The 22,203-nt window shown below is 42.7% G+C and overlaps 3 protein-coding genes across 5 annotated transcripts; all 3 read right to left on the reverse strand.

Annotated features, from left to right (window-relative positions):
• Positions 1-604: 604 nt before the first annotated feature.
• adhfe1 (alcohol dehydrogenase iron containing 1) lies at positions 605-9,240 on the reverse strand. The gene is made up of 14 exons (XM_074687863.1): positions 9,086-9,240; positions 8,072-8,109; positions 7,365-7,414; positions 7,118-7,171; positions 6,100-6,254; positions 5,652-5,848; positions 4,175-4,252; positions 3,894-3,999; positions 2,785-2,937; positions 2,523-2,621; positions 2,300-2,378; positions 2,058-2,154; positions 1,031-1,188; positions 605-858 (listed from the first exon to the last, which is right to left on the reverse strand). Exons 1-14 carry the CDS (start codon positions 9,136-9,138, stop codon positions 775-777), a joined length of 1,401 nt encoding a protein of 466 aa, XP_074543964.1. The 5' UTR covers positions 9,139-9,240; the 3' UTR covers positions 605-774.
• A 2,486-nt stretch (positions 9,241-11,726) lies between these two features.
• LOC141803844 (E3 ubiquitin-protein ligase TRIM63-like) lies at positions 11,727-17,512 on the reverse strand. Of its 2 annotated transcripts, none has more exons than XM_074687866.1 (9): positions 17,135-17,512; positions 16,838-17,010; positions 13,695-13,869; positions 13,476-13,571; positions 13,166-13,399; positions 12,935-12,957; positions 12,707-12,831; positions 12,108-12,373; positions 11,727-11,984 (listed from the first exon to the last, which is right to left on the reverse strand). In XM_074687866.1, the coding sequence occupies exons 1-9, from the start codon at positions 17,252-17,254 to the stop codon at positions 11,898-11,900; spliced, it is 1,299 nt and encodes a 432-aa protein (XP_074543967.1). In that variant the 5' UTR covers positions 17,255-17,512; the 3' UTR covers positions 11,727-11,897. The 2 variants fall into 2 exon arrangements, with proteins under 2 accessions (XP_074543967.1, XP_074543966.1); XM_074687865.1 differs by having other exon boundaries at positions 13,695-13,872.
• A 305-nt stretch (positions 17,513-17,817) lies between these two features.
• On the reverse strand, positions 17,818-22,189 carry LOC141803855 (dnaJ homolog subfamily C member 5-like). 2 transcript variants are annotated; one of them, XM_074687885.1, is made up of 5 exons: positions 22,084-22,189; positions 21,403-21,523; positions 21,100-21,313; positions 19,912-20,086; positions 17,818-18,641 (listed from the first exon to the last, which is right to left on the reverse strand). In XM_074687885.1, the coding sequence occupies exons 2-5, from the start codon at positions 21,507-21,509 to the stop codon at positions 18,544-18,546; spliced, it is 594 nt and encodes a 197-aa protein (XP_074543986.1). In that variant the 5' UTR covers positions 21,510-21,523; positions 22,084-22,189; the 3' UTR covers positions 17,818-18,543. The 2 variants fall into 2 exon arrangements, with proteins under 2 accessions (XP_074543986.1, XP_074543987.1); XM_074687886.1 differs by having other exon boundaries at positions 21,403-21,540; positions 22,084-22,123.
• Between the last annotated feature and the right edge of the window lie 14 nt (positions 22,190-22,203).

A 22,203-nucleotide genomic window follows, 5' to 3' on the forward strand; every position in this document is an offset into this window, starting at 1 on the left:
TCAGTTACACCATCTGTCTTTCTATTCCCAAATACCATACATTTTGATTTAGTAACATTTAGTGATAATTTGTTTCTGTCAAACCAGCATTTCAATTTACACAATTCACTCGACCATATAACATTAAGGGTTCCACAAAATGTCCAAATTATTTTTACACTTTGTAAAATATTTTTTGAGATCCATAAAAACAATTTTGCAGCTGACCTTCAGGGCCACCGTAGCTTTCATCTTTACTTTAACTCAGTGCACCCTGACACCTTTTATTTCTCTAAAACTGCAGAGTTCAGGCCTCAGGTGACCAACTTTTGGATGTATTTATGTTTCCTCCTCCCCTCTGACAGATCAGGTCAAAAAAAAAAGTTTTGTAAACAAACAAATTTGGACCAAGTTTACGAGAAGAATCTATAAATTTTTTGAGACTAAACTAATTAATTCACAAGATTATCATCATAAATCTATGAGAATAAAGTAATTAATTTATGAGATAAATCTCATAAATCAACAGAGGATGAGCTGTTTGTCCCGCTGTAATCTATGTTTTCTGTTGGGACCACCTTAAAAAATCAAACACAGGCTCCTTATTTTATCAAACTTTCACATTTTTTATTTTCTGAGCAGGAAAAACGTTCACAGTCAGTTTCACTTCGTGGCACTTGAGGTGAGCAGCTGCACAGGACTCTGGCAGCTGTAGAGACAGCACCATCTAGTGGCTGCTAGAGGAACTGCAGCTCCACACAGAGCAGGCCTGAGGTCAGTCTAAGGACGGAGGGATCAGTAGAGCTTCATGGAGGCCTCAAACAGGTGGCTCAGGTCCTCCTCAGTGTGCTCCCTGGGAGACAGTTTGGTCACTCGCTCCTGCACACACACACACACACACACACACACACACACACACACACACACACACACACACACACACAGAATATTTTACCCTTACTCCCCTGGAAACAGGAACATGTTGGTCTGATATGAACCCGGACTCGTCAGGTCAGGACCCGGGCTCCGGGGCCCAGGTACAGACACACACCTGAGGGATGGTTCCTTTAACCAGCGCCGGGATATCGTCCTTAGAGTATCCCACAGCTCCCAGTCCGTCCTCCACATGCAGGTCGAACAGGAAGTGACGCAGCGTGTCTGCAAGGACGGCCCCCGCATCCGCACGCTTCACCTGACGGATATCTGCACCTGAACGTAACACAGAGGGTCTGTTACTGCACCTGAACGCAGCACAGGGTGACTAACAGCCCCTTGGTGTTGGTCGAAACCAGGGGTCTCCAACCTTTATTTTCATAAGAGCCAATTTGCTTCGGCTCACCTGGATTAAAGTCGTTCAGGAGCCACAAAACCTACTTTATCTTCACAATCAAGACAAAAAAGTGTCTAAAATTCTGAAAAGTAGTTTAAAAAAAGTGTAAAAAATCTAGTGAATAACTTTTTTTTATTTCTGATAAATTTGCAAATATTTTTTAACAACTGAAAAATTTCTAAAATTTCAAAAGTTTTGAATTTTTTAAAAAAAATTGTTAAATTAAAAAAATAAATTAAAAATGTGAAAACTTCCAAAAAATAAAATGTCAGAAATTTGCAAAAATTTCATTAATTTGCATATAAGTAATTTCCAAAATTTGCTACATTTGAAATAAAATGAAAAAAAAAAGTGAAATCCTCCAAAAAAATGATTTTTCTAAATCAAGAAAAAAATATGTTAAAAAATTTAAATTTAAAAAAATGCAAAAACTTAAAAAAAAGGAAAGCTTTATTGAAAAAGGTGACGTATATTTATTTATACAAAATTCTAACACAATTGTATTTAGTGTCAGTGTCTTTAATCATCAATACCCTCTGTTGTAAAAATAACTATTCTTTATTTCTATAATATTTATTTAAAGCTACAAGGAGACACTGCAGAGGAGTCAAAGGTCCACATGAGGGTCCAGAGCCACAGGTTGAAGACCCTTGGTCTAAACTAACATGACCAGGTCGGACTTATCCGGGCTAGAAACCCTGATCTGGGTCCAGGTCAGAGTTTTTCAGCTGTCCCTGTTTCTACATACCCAGGATCTCTGCAGCCTCCAGGTGGCGCTCAGGACACATGGGGGCTGTGAAGTTGAAGACAGCGGGAGAGGTGAGGACCACAGAGAGTCCATGAGGCTGAGGACACACACACACACACACACACACACACACACACACACACACACACAGGTTTGTCTTTAGGGACTAAAAAAGACCCTGATCCACAGAGAAGAAGAAGAGTGGCACCTTGAATGTCTGTAAGAGTAATCCCACCACTCACCACCAGGGGGTGATCCACGCTGTAACCCTTTGCTGAGTGAGTCTTCACGTTACCAGCGATGGGGTACGACATCCCGTGACTGCAGAGGAGGAGACGTTTCATCAGGAACGGTTCAAGTCAAACTTTATTTTAACATAAAACCATCAAAGAAGACGCCGTGGTGTCTGCAGAGTCTGAGAGCTGACAGCCAATCAGTGAGGGTCATTATCGACCAGCTCCTCACCACAGGTGGACTCCAGCGTTCCCAAAACCTATACCAGCAAACACGCTGGCCAGGTGCATGCTGGACCGAGCCTCCAGGTCCTCAGGGTCACGTACCGCCCTGTCAACAGACAATCAACCAATCAGAATCAACCAATCAGAAGTCTGGACTCAGTTTCAGAAAGAGCTGATGCTTCATTTTATCTGGACTCAGACCAAACAGGAAAGATTCTGTTTTGACTTTGACTCGTGTTGCTGCGTTACAATAAAAAACCTCTACGCACCGTTTCATGTACTTGGCGACCACGTTGAGGGCGTGGCGGGACCAGACGTCGCTGATGGGGTTGCTGCCCTGGTAGGCAGGGCGGTTGATGGGGTTGGGGGGGCAGGGGCTCCTCTGGTGGTAGGGCAGGGCGGTGTAGGACTCCAGAGCGTGACTGAAGGGATAAAAACAATATGAGAGTATGTTTGCCTCACTAAAAACGATGTTTTCTGAAAACTCTAGTCAAAGTAGAGATTTTGGAAAACGCTGGTTTCACGGTTTTGTGTTGACGTTGATGAAACAGAGTTTTTGGTTCTCAAAGGTCACAGCTGAATGATGAGGCTCACTCTGATTGGTTGGTACAGGTTTCACGCCTGAAAAACACTGAGACACGTATGGGTTGGACATGCTCAGAGTCACACTTAGAGGTGGATTTTCCTGCTGCGTGTGGACAAAAGTATTTTGGGGAGGTTTTAGTTTTTGAAAATGGACACGGTCTCTGAAACCTCCTGATGCTGGGCTCACAGGATTCAGTCTGGGCCCAGTTCGTCTAACAAACAAAGGTGAGCAGGATCTGTGTTGAACCTGTTTCTCTGACTCCAGGGGCCCCTTCCAGTAAAAGGGGGTCTGTGTTTCCTCCCTGAACTTTAACTGGACTAAAGAAATCCTGTCCTGCAGCTGAGGACGCTCAGATATCAGAGTGACCAACCATAATCTGGTTCATCTCGGGCTGGGCTCTAAGTGGACTCTGGTGGACTCTGTGGAGTCCTTCAGTCTTTATCGTCTCCTTGAATCATTAACGCAGCTTCTCGAAGTCAAAGCTCACGCTGAGGCCCTCAGGGGCCCCTCCGTATGTGGGCGAGAGGTTAGCGAGAGGAGGAGACTGAACGTGAGGCTGAGCCCTGCACCTGATCAGGAACTGGTTTCTGGTCTGGGGGTAAAGACCAGGGTTTTTTAGGATCAGCAGCTGATGTCACCTCACCTGGACTCAGGGCTCAGGGGAACCCTCAGCCTGCAGGTGAGTGGGACCAGGGAGAGGATTTATTTTACATCATCACTAACACAGAGTTTAAAAAGTCACACACACACACACACACACACACACACACACACACACACACACACACAGACCAGAGCACGTCGAAGCCACTGTTGGCGGCCACTCTCTCGGGCATGCTCAGTGTGTGCTTGGGGTCCACGATCCCCAGCATGGGTCTGATGGCTCTGCTGGCAATACCTGGACACAGACAACGAATCACAGCTCAGATCAACTCTGATGTCATCTTCAGCCTGACTGCAGTTCCCTGAGTGTCCACCAGAGTCTGTCCCCACAGAGCACCGTGCTCACAGCAGATTAAGGGTTAAAGGGGGCGTGGCCTCTCTGACGGACAGGTGTCCATCTGAAGCTGTACCTGTTTTGGCTCTCAGAGGCTCGTAGTCAAAGATGGCGACCCCCGTGGTCTCGCTGCCGGTCCCCGCCGTCGTTGGAACTTTGAGGAACAAACGAGAGAAAAATAAAGTGGGTTAGACCCTGACCTTTGACCTCTGCCGTCTTCAGAGGCGCCGCAAACCTTGACCAGTGTACAACGGATAAGACAAGAGACCAGGGCAGAGGTTAGATCGGCTGCTGAACACCCCAGGTCCTCTGTAGACCACATGTGAGCTGAGATTATAATCCTGATTACAGAGTCACAGATTAAAGAAACCTGTTGTAGAGATTACCACCACAGCACACCTCACACACCTGCTGTCAGAGCAGACAGCTGGCCCCTCCTCTCACCTGTCCTTTCAAAATAAGAGTTCAAAGGAAAAAAGGATTAAAAGCAAAACTTTTTCCCATAACAAAGACACTTTTTTTTAAATCTGATGTCTGAATTATTTAAATCTGATAATTAAATGACTTTAATTTTACAATTTAATGACTTTAATCTGATCATTAAATGACTTTAATCTGATCATTCAATGACTTTAATCTGATATTTTAACATTTTAAATCTGATGTTTTTAATAATTTAAATTTGATGATTTAATGACTTTAATCTGATAATTAACTGACTTTAAAACAATAATTTTATGACTTTAATCTTACAATTCAATGACTTTAATCTGATAATTTAAAGACTTCAATCTGATAATTTTATGAATTTAATCTGATAATTCAATATCTTTAATGTGATAATTAAATGACTTTATTTGATGTCTTAATAATTTTAATCTGATCATTTGTTGACTTTATTCTAATAATTTAATAACTTTAATCTGATAATTTTATGACTTTAATCTGATATTTTAACAATTTAAATCTGGTGTTTTTAATAATTTAAATCCGATGATTTAATGACTTTAATCTTATAATTAAATTACTTTAATCTGATAATTAAATGATTTTAATCTGATAATTTAATGACTTTAATCTGATAATTCAATGAATTGAATGTGATAATTTTATGACTTTATTTGAAGTCTTAATAATTCAAATCTGATAATTCAATGATTTTAATCTAATTATTTAATGACTTTAATCTGATAATTTAATGACTGCAATCTTATCATAAAATGACCTTTATCTGATGATTTAATTACTTTAATTTGACATTTTAATAATTTAAATCTGATGTTTTTAATAATTGAAATCTGATAATTTAATGACATTAATCTGATTATTAAATGACTTTAATCTGATAATTTAATGACTTTAATCTGATGTTTTTATTAATTTAAATCTGATAATTTAATTAATTTAATCTGATATTTTAACGACTTTAATCTGATTTTTTAATGACTTTAATCTGATGATTTAAAGATTTAAATTTGATAATTTCATGACTTTAATTTGTTGTTTAAACAACTTTAATTTAATGACTCGCTGCGGTCATCTTGGTGTTTTACCTGCGATCAGCGGCTTCACGGCGCCAGTGACGGGCTTCCCTTTCCCGATGGGAGCGTTGACAAAGTCCAGGAAGTCAGCATCAGGGTGGCTGGCGTACAGGTTGGCTGCTTTACAGGTGTCAATCACAGAGCCCCCGCCCACCGCCACGAACACGTCAAAGGAGTCGTTCTTAGCAAACGCAATGGCTTCTTTAAAACTGGAACACACACAAACAAACAGTTAGTGTCTCACCCGGTTTGTGTGTCTCACCTGGTTTGTGTGTCTCACCTGGTTTGTGTGTCTCACCTGGTTTGTGTGTCTCACCTGGTTTGTGTGTCTCACCTGGTTTGTGTTTCTCACCCGGTTTGTGTGTCTCACCCGGTTTGTGTGTCTCACCTGGTTTGTGTGTCTCACCCGGTTTGTGTGTCTCACCTGGTTTGTGTGTCTCACCTGGTTTGTGTGTCTCACCTGGTGTCAGTGGGCTCTACGCGGACGTTGTCGTAGACTTTGTACTTGACCCCGTTCTTTGCCAAAGACTCGAGGACAGCCTTCATGGGGGGCAGGAGGGACAGGTTTTTGTCTGTCATGAGGCAGACGTTCTTAGCCCCGAGGTTCAGGAGGTCCTGCAGGAGGAGCAGAGGACAGGGACCCACTGAGGTCAAGAACCAGAGCCTGAACGTCCAGCTGGAGGACGGAGCGCTGAAACATTTAGTGTCAAGGTCAGAGCACGGATCACACCGAGCGATCAGCTGTCAGTCAGCGATCAGTCAGTGATCAGTCAGCGAACAGGCAGCGATCAGTCAGTTATCAGTCAGCGATCAGTCAGTGATCAGTCAGCGAACAGTCAGCGATCAGTCAGTGATCGGTCAGTGATCAGTCAGTGATCAGTCAGTGATCAGTTAATGATCAGTCAGTGATCAGTGATCAGTCAGTGATCAGTCAGTGATCAGTCAGCAATCAGTCAGTTATCAGTCAGTTATCAGTCAGTGATCAGTCAGTGATCAGTCAGTTATCAGTCAGTGATCAGTCAGTTATCAGTCAGTGATCAGTCAGCGATCAGTTAATGATCGGTCAGTGATCAGTCAGTGATCAGTCAGTTATCAGTGATCAGTCAGTTATCAGTCAGTGATCAGTCAGTTATCAGTCAGTGATCAGTCAGTTATCAGTCAGTTATCAGTCAGTGATCAGTCAGTGATCAGTCAGTTATCAGTCAGTGATCAGTCAGCGATCAGTTAATGATCGGTCAGTGATCAGTCAGTGATCAGTCAGTTATCAGTGATCAGTCAGTGATCAGTCAGTTATCAGTCAGTTATCAGTCAGTGATCAGATGATGATCAGTCAGTGATCAGTCAGCGATCGGTCAGTGATCAGTGATCAGTCAGTGATCAGATGATGATCAGTCAGTGATCAGTTAATGATCAGTCAGTGGTTAGACTGTGTGTGTGAGAGAGAGAAACAACTTGTGATGATGATGATGTTTGGTTACCATGCCGATCTCTCTGCTGACTCCCTCTCCGTATCTGATGTTGGAACTGGCCATCTGAGGATTGACAAACAAACAGAAACTCAGCGAAAGGAGGAGGTGAAGGAGGAGCTGAGCCAACACTATCCAATCACAGAGACTCCAGTGAGTCCAGGTGTGACCCCCCAGGTAAGCTCCTGTCAGAGCTCATAGTGGATTCTGGGATCAGGTCTAAACCAGGTCACTCTAAACACAGTTTGGTGGGAGTCACCTCGAAGGCGTAGTCGGTCTTCCTCACGGTGCAGGTAGCAGTGCCTGCACCTGCAGGTGGAGAAAACAGTCAGGTGACACAGAAACAGCTGATCACACCTGCAGAGGGACACGTTACAGCAACAGCACTCTTAAAGCACATCTGTCTGAAAACTGACACCAGCTGTGGGTTGAGGCAGTGGGGTCAGTCGTGTTTTTTGGCCAGTTCCTCTCACGTGTTTAGTTTAACTCAACCTCTGGCAGGCGTAGCAACGATATTGGATATTGGATCCCGGATATTCCCGGATATTGGAGCTCATTCTTTCAGGACCAGCGCTGTAAACCTTACCTGTGACCAGATTAAATGCTGAACTGAGGAATGGATCGTCTTCTCGTGATGTTAGGGAGTTGTTCCAATAAAGAACCAGGTAGATTTAATTATAATAACAGGTTCATCAGAAGACGATCAGAAGACTATCAGTGGACTATCAGTGGACGATCAGGGGTCTATCAGGGGTCTATCAGGGGTCTATCAGGGGTCTATCAGGGGTCTAGGCTCAAGGCTGTCATAAGTTGTTAATTTCAGCATTTGGGAAATCACTTTTTTTTTCTGTGACACTAGCCTACTCTTTGTTAATCACCCAGTTATTAAAAGTCACTCTGTGTGTGTGTGTGTGTGTGTGTGTGTGTGTGTGTGTGTATGTGTTTGTGTGTATGTAAAGCCAGTACCTTGATGGAAGGTGTTGGAGTGGGCGGGACATCTGCACCTGTGGACACAACAAGTATTCATGTCACTCAGAGCAGAACCCAGTTTATCATCAGCTGATTGGACAGTCCAACAACAACAACAACAACAAACAATAAAAACAAAAACATGCCAGCAACAAATAACAATGTTTAAACAATAACAATAATAAAAGTCACAATAATTATAACAATCCTGCTGAGGGTCCAGTTTTTGACCTGCAGTGTCAGAAACCCCTCAGACCTCTTCCTGGGTCCTTGAGTTTGGATCTCTGAGGGTTAATGATCGACTGGTTCCTGTTGTTTTCTTCACTCTAGGAGATCATGTGATCCAGCTCTGACAGTAAGACTGAGGAGTCTGAGGTCTGAGACCTGTCCCCTGTCTGAGGTCTGAGACCTGTCCCCTGTCTGAGGTCTGAGACCTGTCCCCTGTCTGAGGTGTAAGACCTGTCCCCTGTCCATGGTCTTTCCCCTGACCCCTGTCTGAGCCTTGTCCATCAGACCCTGGGACTCTCCTTGCAGAGTGTGACACACACTGAACTTTATGAAGCAGTTTTCAGTGTGTGTGTGTGTGTGTGTGTGTGTGTGTGTGTGTGTGTGTGTGTGTGTGTGTGTGTGTGTGTGTGTGTGTGTGTGTGAAGTCCTGTGTCTGGAGGATGTTTACACTCTCTGCTTTCCTTCAGTAAAAGTCTCCAGCTGAGCTCTGCGCAGACTCGAACTGCACACACACACACACACACACACACACACACACACACACACACACACACACACACACACACACACACACACACACACACACACACACAAAAGCGTCTGTAAAACCGGAGGTTTTCTGAACTGGTTTCTGCAGGATCAGACCTACGCTCCCTGTGCCACGGAGAAAAACAAGCAGAGGGGGGCTCGGGCCCTGAAGCGTCCCCGCTTCAGGCCGAACCCGGACCCACCCGGACCACCCTGACCTCCGGCTCTGACCCACGGACCCACGGTCAGACTTACGCCGCGCGCTCCAGCTGTCTGAGCAGGTGAACGACTCGGTCGCGTCCGGCCATCTCCGTGAAGCGTCGGTGAGTTGATCCACGGCGCGAGGGACACGATCTTTAACCACTCTGACGTCAAGGCGGCGTCAACACGACGGGCTGCTTCCTCCTGTGCTTTTCAAAATAAAGGCTCCATTCCATTTTTTATTCATGTTCATCAGTGGCTCCTCAGAGAGGTCAGAGCAGGAGGGTTAAATATGAAACAGTAAAAAAGATCATAACTTATCCTCACCGTGTTTATCTGACCCCATACACATCCTGAAACACCTGAAACACCTGAAACACCTGAGACTCACCCAGGAGGAAATCCATGGAGGCCTTCAAACTCGCCTTTTTTTCCCCTTCAAAATAAAAGCCCTTTAAGAGGGTTGTTTGTTTTCATGAAGGGGAAATTATCTACAAACCGCCTCCAGCACATAATAAACAGCCGTCTGCAGTATGAGTAGATAAAGGCTTTCTCTGTTTAACTGGGTTAACACAGCTCTGAACACACTGCTCACAACAACCAACACACAGCACACCTTAACAACGTACCTGCTGCTCTAAGGTGTCACTGTCCTAAACTGTTGAAAGTCAACATCACTCCACATATGATACTATTTATGACAACATAAACTGGTAAATGTTTTATGAATCAAACTTTGAGAAAGTTGTTGAAAAGTTTGATTCCAGGGATTTTTATTATTCTTGATTTTTAATCCCCCAAATAAGGCCTTATTCTAAAAATTTCAGACATGCACAAAAGCCTGACACACAAACACAGCACACCTCCTGTGTGTGATTTATGGCATATATACCTGTACACAGGTAAACAGGTAAGAATCAACAAAAAATCGTTGTTTATTGACACTTGGTTTAAACAAAATATTATATTTGCGACTGTTTAATGAATTGTGATGGTTCCTTTTTGAGTCACACTGAGTTTATTGTCAATTATAATTTTAAATGTACCCAAAAACAATTTAAGAAAATTACAAAAAGCAATTCCTTTACCCTTAATCCACTTAAACCAGAATTTCCTAAATTAAAATAATATTTCACCCAAATTACCAACTCTTTTGGTTGAGAAATTTAATTTGATGGATAAAAAAAAATGTAATGGCAAATACATTAATTTTGTTCTTAAATCCAGACTTTTTCATGATTTTTGCAGAGGATTACGACAAAACCCAGAGCGAGTTAACTCTGCCACCTTAAACAAAGCCTTTTCCAGATTTATCAAATGGCCAATTCTTCCAAAAGTAATAATAATAATAATGATGAAACATGGGAGCATCTATTTTTTTTCTGCCAAATGTCTCAGTCCTTTTGGACGGATATAAAAAAATTGGGTTTCACTAAAGATAAATGATGTTCCTAACTTTGAAGGGAATCACATTCTTTATTACATGGATGGTTTGGACAATTCTGTGTCAGAGATTATCAATCTTGTTTTATTGATGTGTAAATACCGTATCCATTGTGCTGAGTGGAGAAATCACAGGCCCTCCTTTCCTTGCTTTATGAATGAGTTTAAATGATTCTGTCTCTCTCTAAAACGACTGAAGACAAAAAATGCCACAAGGATCTGTTACGATCTAGCACACAATCTTTTATTTTAACTTTAGTTGTTAATGTTTTGGATTACAATGTATGGGTAAATGTATGGTTGCAGTTACAATTTTACAATAAGTGTTTAATGTTGTACTTTACAGATGGACAAACATTTGTTTTCATTTATTCTCCAAACGTTGTGCTGTTTAAATTTAAATTAAAACTTTTGTCCCTCACCACATATGTATTTATTTAAATTAGAATTTCAGAGTATTTTTTGTCAGTATTATTTTTAGTTTTTCAAACTGAACCTTGTTTTATCTCTAACTCTGCTTGATTTCTCTCTTTATTTATGGATGCCTTTATAATTACGTAACCCTCTGTGTTCTAAGATTGTTGTTATGTTCTTTTTTTTAACTTTCACTTTGTTCTGTTTTTTATGTTTTATTATGGAAAAGAAAGTACCTTGTGTTCATTATTCTCAATGAGAGTTTGTATATTGTGGAATGTTCGGAAAAAAAAAAAAAAAAAAACAAGCGGCAAATTAAAAAAAAAAAAAAAAGGTGAACAGGTAAGAAATGGGACAGGAAACAGGAAATGGGACTCCTTCTGTTGCCCCTGCTGACCAAAGCAAGCTGTTTGATGGGGAGGCTGAGCCCCCTTGTGGCATTTAGTGGAACTAAACTTAAATTCAGTCAAGATGACAATAAATCAGCTCTCAGCACAAACTTTACAAAACAAACAACATAACGCAACCTCACATTCCTGTGTGTGACATGAAACCTCTAACTATAGCTCACAGACGCCGTAAGACCACGGTTAGCGTTAGCATTTAGCATCAATCAGTGAAGAAGTGAAGAGTCACAGACTGAGGTTAGCGTCACTGAGTGTGTTCAGACCCACAGAGCTTCATCCATCAGCTGTTTCCTGCTTCATCGCCTCAGCTCCATCAAGACCTGTCTGTGGAGACTTCTGCTCAGACAGGAAAAGGAAGCAGGCCTCGAACAGATTTTCATAATAAAAGACCATTTATTAAACACATTACAACTAAAAACATTTGACGTGAACACAAAGTGACTGAGTTTGAGTTGAAAAAATAAAGAATCTTATAGTCAGACGGTTTCCTGCTGTTGGAGGACTCAGAGCCGGGAACATGAGCTCATAAATAACATCATTATACTTCAGGAGTCTGACAGAGAGGAAGACCGGATCAGACAGACCCAGGTCCTGGACTGGTCTCACTTCTGGTTGAGCCAGCTGAAGGAGAAGACGTGTTTGGGTCCATCTTTGTCCTCGGACTCGTTCTGCTGATCGGACTGAAGCTGCTGCAGGATGAGAGGGGGCGGAGTCAGTGAGCGCTACAGAGACATCAGTTCTTAAATGTTTCTGAAACTCATGTGAGGCTCAGATTACCCAGCAGCACCTGAAGGTGGCGTGTGATGTCATACCTGAGGGGCGGAGCCAGCAGTGGGGAGAGGCAGAGCGGTCGTGGCAGATGGTGGGGGGACGGGGCTCCTTGTGGTGGGTGGGGCCTCTGCAGACCTCTGAGGGGGCGGAGCTAAAAGCTGAGCTCCTGTTGGCTGAGCAGGAGCTGGAGGTGGCTGCTGATTGGCCGAGAGTCCTGCAGCCTGCGGGGGCGGCTCCACTCGGCTTCCTGCCGTCGTCCCTCTGACCTCCACAGCGTCATCATCTTCATCATCATCGTCTTCATCCACTGAGGGGACAGCACAATGTTCATGTGAGGCTAGCTCTGTGCTAACTTATTAGCAGTTGCCTGTATTCACTCACTACAAGCTAACAGCTTAGCATGAACTGTAGCTACAGCTCCAGTAAACATAACAATAACTGCTGTGCTCATGCTAACACAGGTTGCTAACGCTGTTCTCTGGTTTCATGCTAACAGCTGAGCTAACCCTTAGCACACACACATGCTGAGCTGACAGAGTGAAGCTATGAGGCTAGCTAAGGAGGAACGCCCCTCCTGATTGGTCCATAGGATCCAGGTGTCTTGTCTGTGATTGGACGATGGGACGGACATGTGACTCACGTTTGATGAAGTCGATTTTGCTCAGCGCCCTCCTCTGACGCTCAAAGTTGGCCGTGAAGTGCTCCATTTTCTCGTAGCCGTGTTGGACCTTATCCAGGTGGGACAGGTCGGTGCCCGCCACGATCCTGAGACAGAACACACACAGCTCAGCAACAGGTGACCACCCACCTGCAGAGAGGTCATTATGACATCACAAACAGTCACATGATGTCACAGACGGACACTCACTTCTGCAGCAGAGGTTTGGCCGCCTGTGAGGGACAGAGACGACAGATTACTCCTCACACAACAACACCTGAAGGTTACACACCGGACTGATCTGAGGCTGCAGGGCCGGGGAGGGGGACCCTGAGACCCTGAGACCCTAAGACCCTGAGACCCTGAAGGTTTCACCTGATCCTGCTCTGACCTACACCCTTCATCAGTCTAACTCTGAGAGCGTGGTGCGTTCAGGGTCACCTGCAGGAACACGGCCATCTCGGACTCGTCCAGGGTCTGGATGGCGGTCTCCACCAGCTTGGCGGTGCCCTCCAGGTGCTCGCTGTACTTCCTCCTGAGGCCGCGGATGTAGTCCAGTTTCTCCTCCTGCTCACAGTTGATCCTCAGCGTCATCTCTCCTTTCCTCTCCTCCAGCAGAGCGAACAGGTGGTCGAAGGTCTCACACACCTTGGACTTCTGCCTGCGCCCGTTCTCCTGGAAACACACACACACACACACATAGTGAGTGTGTGTGTGAAGCTGAGTGTGTGTGTGCTGGGGTCAGACTCACGTCCACAGCTCTGCAGGTCTCCTCCAGCTGACTGATGATGGCCTGAGTCCGCTCGTTGTTCCCAACCAGCATGGAGATACAGTCAGTGAGCTCCACCTTCACACACACACACACACACACACACACACACACATACACACACAGACATTAGAGGTGGTCTGTCAGACCCTGTGAGGACCTGTGGACCCCTCCCTCAGCCCAGGTCTCTGTCAGTCTGACCTTCTGGGTGTGGAAGACGCTGTCCAGCGGGGCCACCTGGCAGTCCTTGTGGGCCCCGAACACCTTACACAGGGAGCAGGTGGGGACGCTGCAGGTCACACAGTAGATGTTGATCTTCTCGTCCTCGTGCTCCTCACACATGGGCTGCTGCTGCTTCACCTCTGGGACAGGCCTGCTGCTGACACACACACACACACACACACACACACACACACACACACACACACACACACACACACACGCACACACACACACACACTACAATATTTCTGATGTCCTCTTGTCTAAAATGAGATGATCAAGTATGGCTCTGTGCACGTATTTGTATCTGTGTATTTATGGATCCTGTTTATGTGTTAATGTGTTTATGTGTTTATGTTTATATGTGTTTGTTTTTTGTTGATTTATGTGTTTATATATTTATGTACACGTTTGTATATGTGTGTAAATGTGTATTAATATATATTTGTGTTTTTGTGTATTTCTGGATTTTTGTGTATTTGTGAATTTGTGTATATATGTATAAATATGTTCATGTATTTGTGTATTAATGTGTTTATGTATGTGTGTATTTATTTGTCTGTGTATATGTTGATTGATTGATTGATTGATTGATTGATATATCTATATTTGTGTATTATTATAATTATGTATTTGTGTAAATGTGTATCTATATATTTTTGTGTATTTGTGTTTTGATGTAATTGTAAATCTGTGTAAAAATGTGTTTATGTGTTTGTGTATTTGCATTTTTATGGCTAAATGTTTTTTGTATATTTATGTCTTAATATATATTTGTGTATATGTGTATCTATGTATTTTTGTGTATTTGTGTATTTTTTTGTTTGTGTGTTTTTTGTGTTTAGGTGTTTGTATTCTTGTATTTGTGTTTTTGTGTATAATGTGTTCATGTATCTATGTACTTATGTATATATGTGTTTGTTTTTTGTCGATTTATGTGTTTATGTATTTATGTGTACATGTTTCTTTATTTGTGTATTTATGTGTTGTGTATTTTTTGTGTTTATGTATTTTTGTATATTTGTGTAAATGTGTATAAATAAATTTATGTGTTTGTGTATTTGTGAATTTGTGTATATATGTATAAATATGTTCATGTATTTGTGTATTAATGTGTTTATGTATTTGTGTATTAATGTGTTTGTGTATATGTATTTGTTATTTTATATTTATGCATTTTTGTGTATATATATTTGTGTATTATTTTGTTTGTGTTTTTGTGTATTTATGCATTTATGTGTTTGTTGAATTTATGTGTTTGTGTAATTGTGTAGAAATGGGTTTTTGTTTTTGTGTATTGTTGTGTAAATGTATTTTTGTGTATATGTATTTGTGTACTTTTTGTTTGTTTCTTGTGTTTGTGTATTCTTTTGTTTGTGTATTTGTGTTAATGTTTATGTATCTTTGTGTATAAATATCTGTGTATTATTATGTTTATGTATTTGTGTATTTGTGTATCTATGTATTTTTGTGCATTCATGTATTGATGTATTTGTATGTTTGTGTATAAATGTGTTTATGTGATTGTGTATTAATGAGTTTTAGTATTTGTGTATTTATGTATTTTTGTATTTGTGTTTTTGTGTATTAATGTGTTTATGTATCTATGTACTTATGCATATAAGTGTTTGTTTTTTGTCGATTTACGTGTTTATGTATTTATGTTTACATGTGTTTGTGTTTATGTGTAAATATGTATAAATACATTTATGTGTTTGTATATTTATATTTTGTGTATATGTGAATAAATGTGTTTTTGTATTTGTGTATTAATGTGTTAATTAATTTATCTGTTTTTGTGTATTTTTGTGTAAATGTATTTGTGTATTTCAGTGTTTATGTATTCCTGTATTTTTGATTTTAAGTATTCGTGTATTTATGTGTTTGTTTTCCTTTTTTTATATATATTTGTGTATTTTTGTGTTTTTGTATTAATGTGTTTGTGTATATTGTATATGTATATTTATTATTATTTATTATTATTTATTTATAAAGGTTGTTTTTTTGTGTCAGTGTGTCTGTTCCTCTGGCTGTCCCACTTCAAGACAACATGTTTGTTGGTTTGTCCTCCACGTGCTCTCAAGCAGTGACATTCCACTGAGCTGCTGTCTCACTGAGCTGCTGTCTGTCTCACTGACCTGCTGTCTCACTGAGCTGCTGTCTCACTGAGCTGCTGTCTGTCTCACTGAGCTGCTGTCTCACTGACCTGCTGTCTGTCTCACTGAACTGCTGTCTCACAGACCTGCTGTCTGTCTCACAGACTTGTTGTCTGTCTCACTTGGCCTCGTTTAAAAATAGACCCAGAGAGTCTCTGCTACAGGCTAACGGCTAACACACACCTGTCAGCTCCATCACAGTCCTCCTCACCATCTGTAAACATCCTGTTGACACAGAGACACAGAGACACACATGCTGACCTCCCTCCATGTGCAGGGCCCTGAGGCCTTCTGTGTGTGCTAAGCTAAGCTAACACCGTGACTGAGCTAATGGACTCCAGAGGCTAGGTATTAGCTTACAGTCAGCTAGATGCTAAAGTGGGACGCCTTCAAACAACAACAAAAACAAAATGTCTCTCAACAACAACATATATCTTTAAACAACAAAAATATGTCAGAAAAACAACATGTCTCTGAAAAATACTCTTGTAAAAACCTTAACCCATCTTTAAACAACATCATACATCTCTAAACAATAATACATCTTTAAACAACAACATATTTCTTAACACAAACAAAATCATCTTGGGCAACAGCCTTTCAGAGACGTGGTTAAAACGTTGTTAATGTTTTTGTTGTTGTTTCTTGTAGTGTTTGCTGTTGTTTGTCATTTTTGTTGTTGTTTTTGTGGTTTTTGAAGTTTGTTGTTGTTTGCTGTGAAATCATTACATCAGTGAACTCTTTGAAAACATCTGAAGCTCTGTCAGACTCTGTAACAGTAGATTCCTGATGACATCACTCTGACCAGGTAGTGACACCTGTGCTGTTACCTGGTCAGAGTCCATTTCCCGCCAAAGTGTTGAAGGGAACCTTAATGAGACTGTTTGAATGAGCACAGGTGTATGCAGACAGGTGTGTAGGTCTTGTCTGTCCAGCTGTGTCCAGGTGTGTCCAGGTGTGTGTTACCTGCTGCTGCCCTGCTTGTACATGTCGATGATGTTCTCCACCAGCAGGTTCCTCTGCAGGCCGTACACGCCGTGTCGGTCCAAAACCACTTCATGGCGGCAGGACGGGCAGCGGAAACGACCGCCGGACGTCACCGTGGAGCCGCTCCTTGTGGACAGGTAGGGGTTAGACGCCTGCAGGGGGCGGGGCATCAGTCAGGTGGACGTGTTAGTGACAAGATCAGAGACCAATAACACTTCATTAACTACTTTGATCAGTGCGAGGCAGGTAACAGGAAGTGATGTCATCATGTCTCACCTGGAAGACGTCGTTGGCACACTTGCGGCACAGGTTGTGTTGGCAGGGCAGGATGACCACGGGTTTGGTGAACATCTCCAGACAGATGGGACAGATGAGCTGCTTCTCTAGACTGTCCATGGCGGGAGATACCGGGGGAGACGGCGGGGGAGACGGCGGGGGAGACAACACGAGGGGGGACACGGCGTCGCGAGGAAATGTTGTTGTCACCGAGATTTAAGAAGTAAAAAAATAAAGAAACCAAGAAGAAGGCAAGGAGAGAGGAGAGCTGCTGTGTGAGAGTGTGTGTGAGAGTGTGTGTGAGTGTGTGTGAGAGTGTGTGTGTGCAGCGGGGGACACTCCGTCTGTTTTTAGACCTCAAACGTCAGCCGTTGCCGGGCCGACATGCCCTTATATGTCAAAGGTCACAGAGGGGCAGGACAGCAGGAATGAGGGGAGGGCTGTTAGCAGGATCGAGGTTATTAAAGGGCCAGTACACTGCTTTAAAGGGGCTACAGCGCCACCTGCTGGAGGTAAGAATGACATCATCACAGGTGTCTAAAGCAGGTTTATTTAACAGACTGACGTCAGCTCACACTCAGGAAGGTTTTTACACCCTTAGATTTAAACTTTATTTACATCAGAACACACACACACATGTACACACACACACACACACACACACACACACATGGAAAGGGTCGATAAGAGACGCGTTCACAGTCAGATTGTAGTTTAAAAGCTTTAAATCCAAATAACTCATCAATAAACTTTTTAAATCCTGTTGTTCAATTCTACATCAGACAACCAATCAGAGACTTCGTTTCATTCAGTAGAATTAACCAATCACAGGTCAAAGCCCCACAGACCCAGATGAACCAAAACAAGACTAATTTGCTGACTGAGGTCTTGGTTTTGGATCCTGCTAAGACCAACGACTCAGTCAGATGTGGATCTTGCCAAGACCAGATACATGTCCAGATGTCACAGCTTCTTTAAGAAATAAACATGTATCTGAGATCTTATCAGGATCCTGCCCCTGAAAACCAAAACAGGATACCTTAGAGGAGATCAGGATCTTCTTCAGGTATCTTGTTTTGGTGTTTTTGGGCCTGTGTGGCTTTTATCTTGTTTTGGTCTCACTCAGAATCAGAGAAGACCAACAGTACATAGACTCAGGTGTCCACGTACATCCTGGTCCTCAGGTGTGACTCAGGTATCAGGAACAGTTGATGTTGAGAGAACAGGATACTTTGATCAAAGGTTGGAGCAGCACACAGAGATTTATCTTGGTATGTTTCACGGAGCTTTCTACGGGTTTCTGGTTTGGTGGATGCAGCGGGCTGATCTGCCTGCAGGTGAGCCTCAGGGTGTCAGGTTAGTGAGTCAGGTGGGTCAGTGATGCGTTTCCTGCGTCCGTCCAGCCGGCTTCATGTGTAGGTGTCTCCATATCTGCGATGGCCGTCAGTGATCAGCTGAGTTTTCTCGCTGGCGTTTGTCGGCTGCTGAATGATCGGTGCTTCAGCATCTGGAAAACAGAAAAACAGGAGAGGAACCCAGAGGCCTGAGGCTGGTCCGACTGACTGATAAATGGTTTCTGTGGTTTCAGTGGTTTCTATGGTTTTAATGGTAAAGATGATTTTAATGGTTTCAATGGTTTTACTGGTTTCAAAGGCTTCAATGGTTTTGATGGTTTCAATGGTGTTAGTGGTTTTAATGGTTTCAATTGTTTCAGTGGTTTCAATGGTTTCAATGGTGTAAATGGTTTTAATGGTTTCAATGATTTTACTGGTTTAAAAGGTTTCAATGGTTTCAATGGTTTCAATGGTCTTAGTGGTTTCGACAGTTTAATGGTTTCAGTGGTTTCAATGATTTCGGTGGTTTTAATGGTGTAAATGGTTTTAATGGTTTCAACGGTTCTAATGGTTCTATTGGTTTTAACCTTTTAAATGGTTTTGATGGTTTTAGCTGTTTTAATTGTTTTATTGGTTTAATTGGTTTTAAACAGTTTAAACAGTTTCAATGGCTTTAAATGGATCAGTTGTTTCAGTGGTGTAAATGGTTTCAATGCTTTTTTTTTTGTTTTAATGGCTTTTAACTGGTTTTAATGGTTTCAACAGTTCCAATGGTTTCAGTGGTTTCAATGGTTTTAATGGTGTCAGTGGTTTAAGTGGTTTTAATGGTTTTAATGGTTTCAATGGTTTTATGTTTCATTGGTTTTGATGGTTTCAATGGTGTCAATGGTTTTAATGGTTTCAATGGTTTATGGTTTCAATGGTTTATTGGTTTTAATGCTAAAAATGGTTTTAGTGGTTTCATTGTTTTATTGTTTGGAATGGTTGTAATGTTTTGTTTTTTTTGTTTGCTTCAATGGTTTTAATGGTCTTAATTCTTCCAATGTTTTCAATGCTTATAATGCTTCCAGTGGTTTAATTGGTTTAAATGGTTTCAACGGTTTTAATGGTTTCAATGGTTTAGGTGGTCTTATTGGTTTAATGGTTTTATTGGTTTAATGGTTTTATTGGTTTTAATTGTCTTAATTGTTCCAATGGTTTCTAGAGTGTCAATAGTTTTAATGGTTTCAATGGTTTTAGTGGTTTTTCTGGTTTCACTGGTTTCAATAGTTCCAAATGTCTTAATGGATCCAATGGTTTCAATGATTTCAGTGGTTTCAGTGGTTTAATGGTTTTTTTGGTGTAAATGGTTTCAGTGGTATCAGTGTTTAAAGTTTTCAATGTTTTCATTGGTTTGAGTGGGTTTAGTGGTTTTTGATGGGGTCAGAGGTCTTGCGGACTCACCATTGTCAGGATCATTGCGTATTTCTTCCTCCAGGTCATCAGGGGAGACGTATTCTTGCTCCGCCCCCTCACCTGTTGGCGGGGGCTTGAGTCTCCCACAGCAACAGTTACAGCAGCAGCAGAGACAGCAGCAGCAGTAACAGCCCGTCAGGATCCCACAAACCCCGAACAGAGCCTGAGTCAGGATCACAGAAACAAGAACCAGATGATGAGACAGGATCACAGAAACAAGAACCAGATGATGAGACAGGATCACAGAAACAAGCTAGAGAATCTGAGACAAGATCACATCAACAGGGTGAAATCCAAAAATCAGTTCACAGACAAAGAATCCAGATACAGGACAAGATCAGAGAAACAAGATTAAAGTCCTGAGACAGTAGCATGGACAAAGGATTAAGATTATGAGACAGGATTGGAAAAACAAGCCTGAGAATCTGAGACAAGATCAGAGAAAGATGAACGAGACCAGGAGACAAGATCAATGAAACAAGATCAAGATAATAAGACAGGATCACAGAAACAAGATCGAGAATCTGAGACAAGATCACAAAAACAAGATCAAGATCCAAAGACAAGGTCACAGACAAAATATCAAGATAAAATGGGATAAAAAAAAAAAAAAAACAAGATCGAGGCTCAAGACAAGATCACACAAACAAGATCAAGATCCTGAAACAAGGTCACAGACAAAGGATTAAGACCTGCAACTAGATCATATATACAACATCAAGGTCCTGAGACAAGATCACTGATTAAGGCTCTAGATCCTCACGACAAACTGGAGAAAAAACACTAACAGGATACTGAGCCACATCAACGGAAGAACAAGATCATGAGTCCTAACAAGATCCTTTTCCTGAAACAGGGTCTAAAAAGCAAAAGAACCAGAGACAGAATTAACGAGATTAAGATCCTGCACCACATTCTGAGAACCAAGAACAAGATTTCGAGAAAAACATCAGATCCAGGATCAGGATTGAGAATTCAGCCAAAAACAGCTGGACCTCAAGAACCACAATCAGGATCCAGAGTGCAGAGAGAGAAACAGGAGCAGGATCCTGAGTCAGATCTAGAAAAACCAGATTGAGATGATGAGGTGAGGAAGAAGCGCAGTGTCAGGATCCTGAGGGATGACGTTAACAGGACTCTGAGTGTTTCCTGCTGGTCGGCCTAAGCCCCGCCCACCTTGGCCCACCAGGTGGACAGCATGAAGTAGGTGTTGACGTTGTCCTCTCCGAACTGCTGGGCCACGTAGAGTCCCAGCGAGCCGTACGAGTCGTAGATGTTCCTCTTGGTGAGGTCGGACAGGACGGTGTGGGCGCTGTTCAGCTCTTTGAACTTCTCCGCCGCCTCCGGGTTATCCGGGTTCTTATCAGGGTGGTACCGCAGCGCCAGCTTCCTGTGGGCACACACACTTCATGTTATCACACACTCACACACAGACTGCTCACCTGGTTCAGGTCAGTGGGCGGGGCTGCGGGCTCTCACCTGTAGGACTTCTTGATGTCCTCATGGCTGCAGCCTTTCTCCAGAGCCAGGACCTGGTACAGGGACTCTCCTGAGGTGGACAGGGTGCGCTGCCTGCTGTCAGACATCCTGAGACCATCACCTGGAGCACGTACACACCTGTCAGTCAGGACGCAGGTGAAACAGGAAACAGGACAAACACCTGTCCAGCAGGAGGCAGGCTGAGCTGCATCAAGTATGATAAACATGCTAAGCTAATGGCTAACAGTGAGAGTGAGAGCTCCCCCTGCTGTCACCAGACAGCAATGACCGTCCAAAAACACAGCCCACAGGGACACACACTGCTCTGTTTAAACACACACACACACACACACACACACACACACACACACACACACACACACACACACACGAACACACACACACACACACACACAGCTGTATTAACACAGAGGTCTGGGTGTGTGTGACGAGAACTCTGAGCTGTCAACATGCATCACAGGAAACACCACAGACCGTCTGCACACACACACACACACACACACACACACACACACACACACACACACACACACACACACTACCAGGCGCCATCAGCTGAAACTGTTTTACCTGATGATGTCACACAGGTGAGAAACGAATGAGTGGACCTGAGAGAGAAGACGGATCAGAGTCGGGGTGTGAGAGAACCAGAGGTCCTACCTGTTGATCCCCTGAGCGTCCTGACGGAGGGTCCACCCGTCCTCTACCTGTACAGGTGTTGAGGTGTGTGAGGTCGTTCTGTGGCAGAGAGAGGATCTCTGACAGCCTCCATCAAACATT

This window comes from Halichoeres trimaculatus, unplaced genomic scaffold (assembly GCF_033239565.1).
Source record: "Halichoeres trimaculatus isolate MK-OKI-2021-1 unplaced genomic scaffold, fHalTri1.1 fHalTri1_scaffold_15, whole genome shotgun sequence".
Lineage (NCBI taxonomy): Eukaryota > Metazoa > Chordata > Actinopteri > Labriformes > Labridae > Halichoeres > Halichoeres trimaculatus.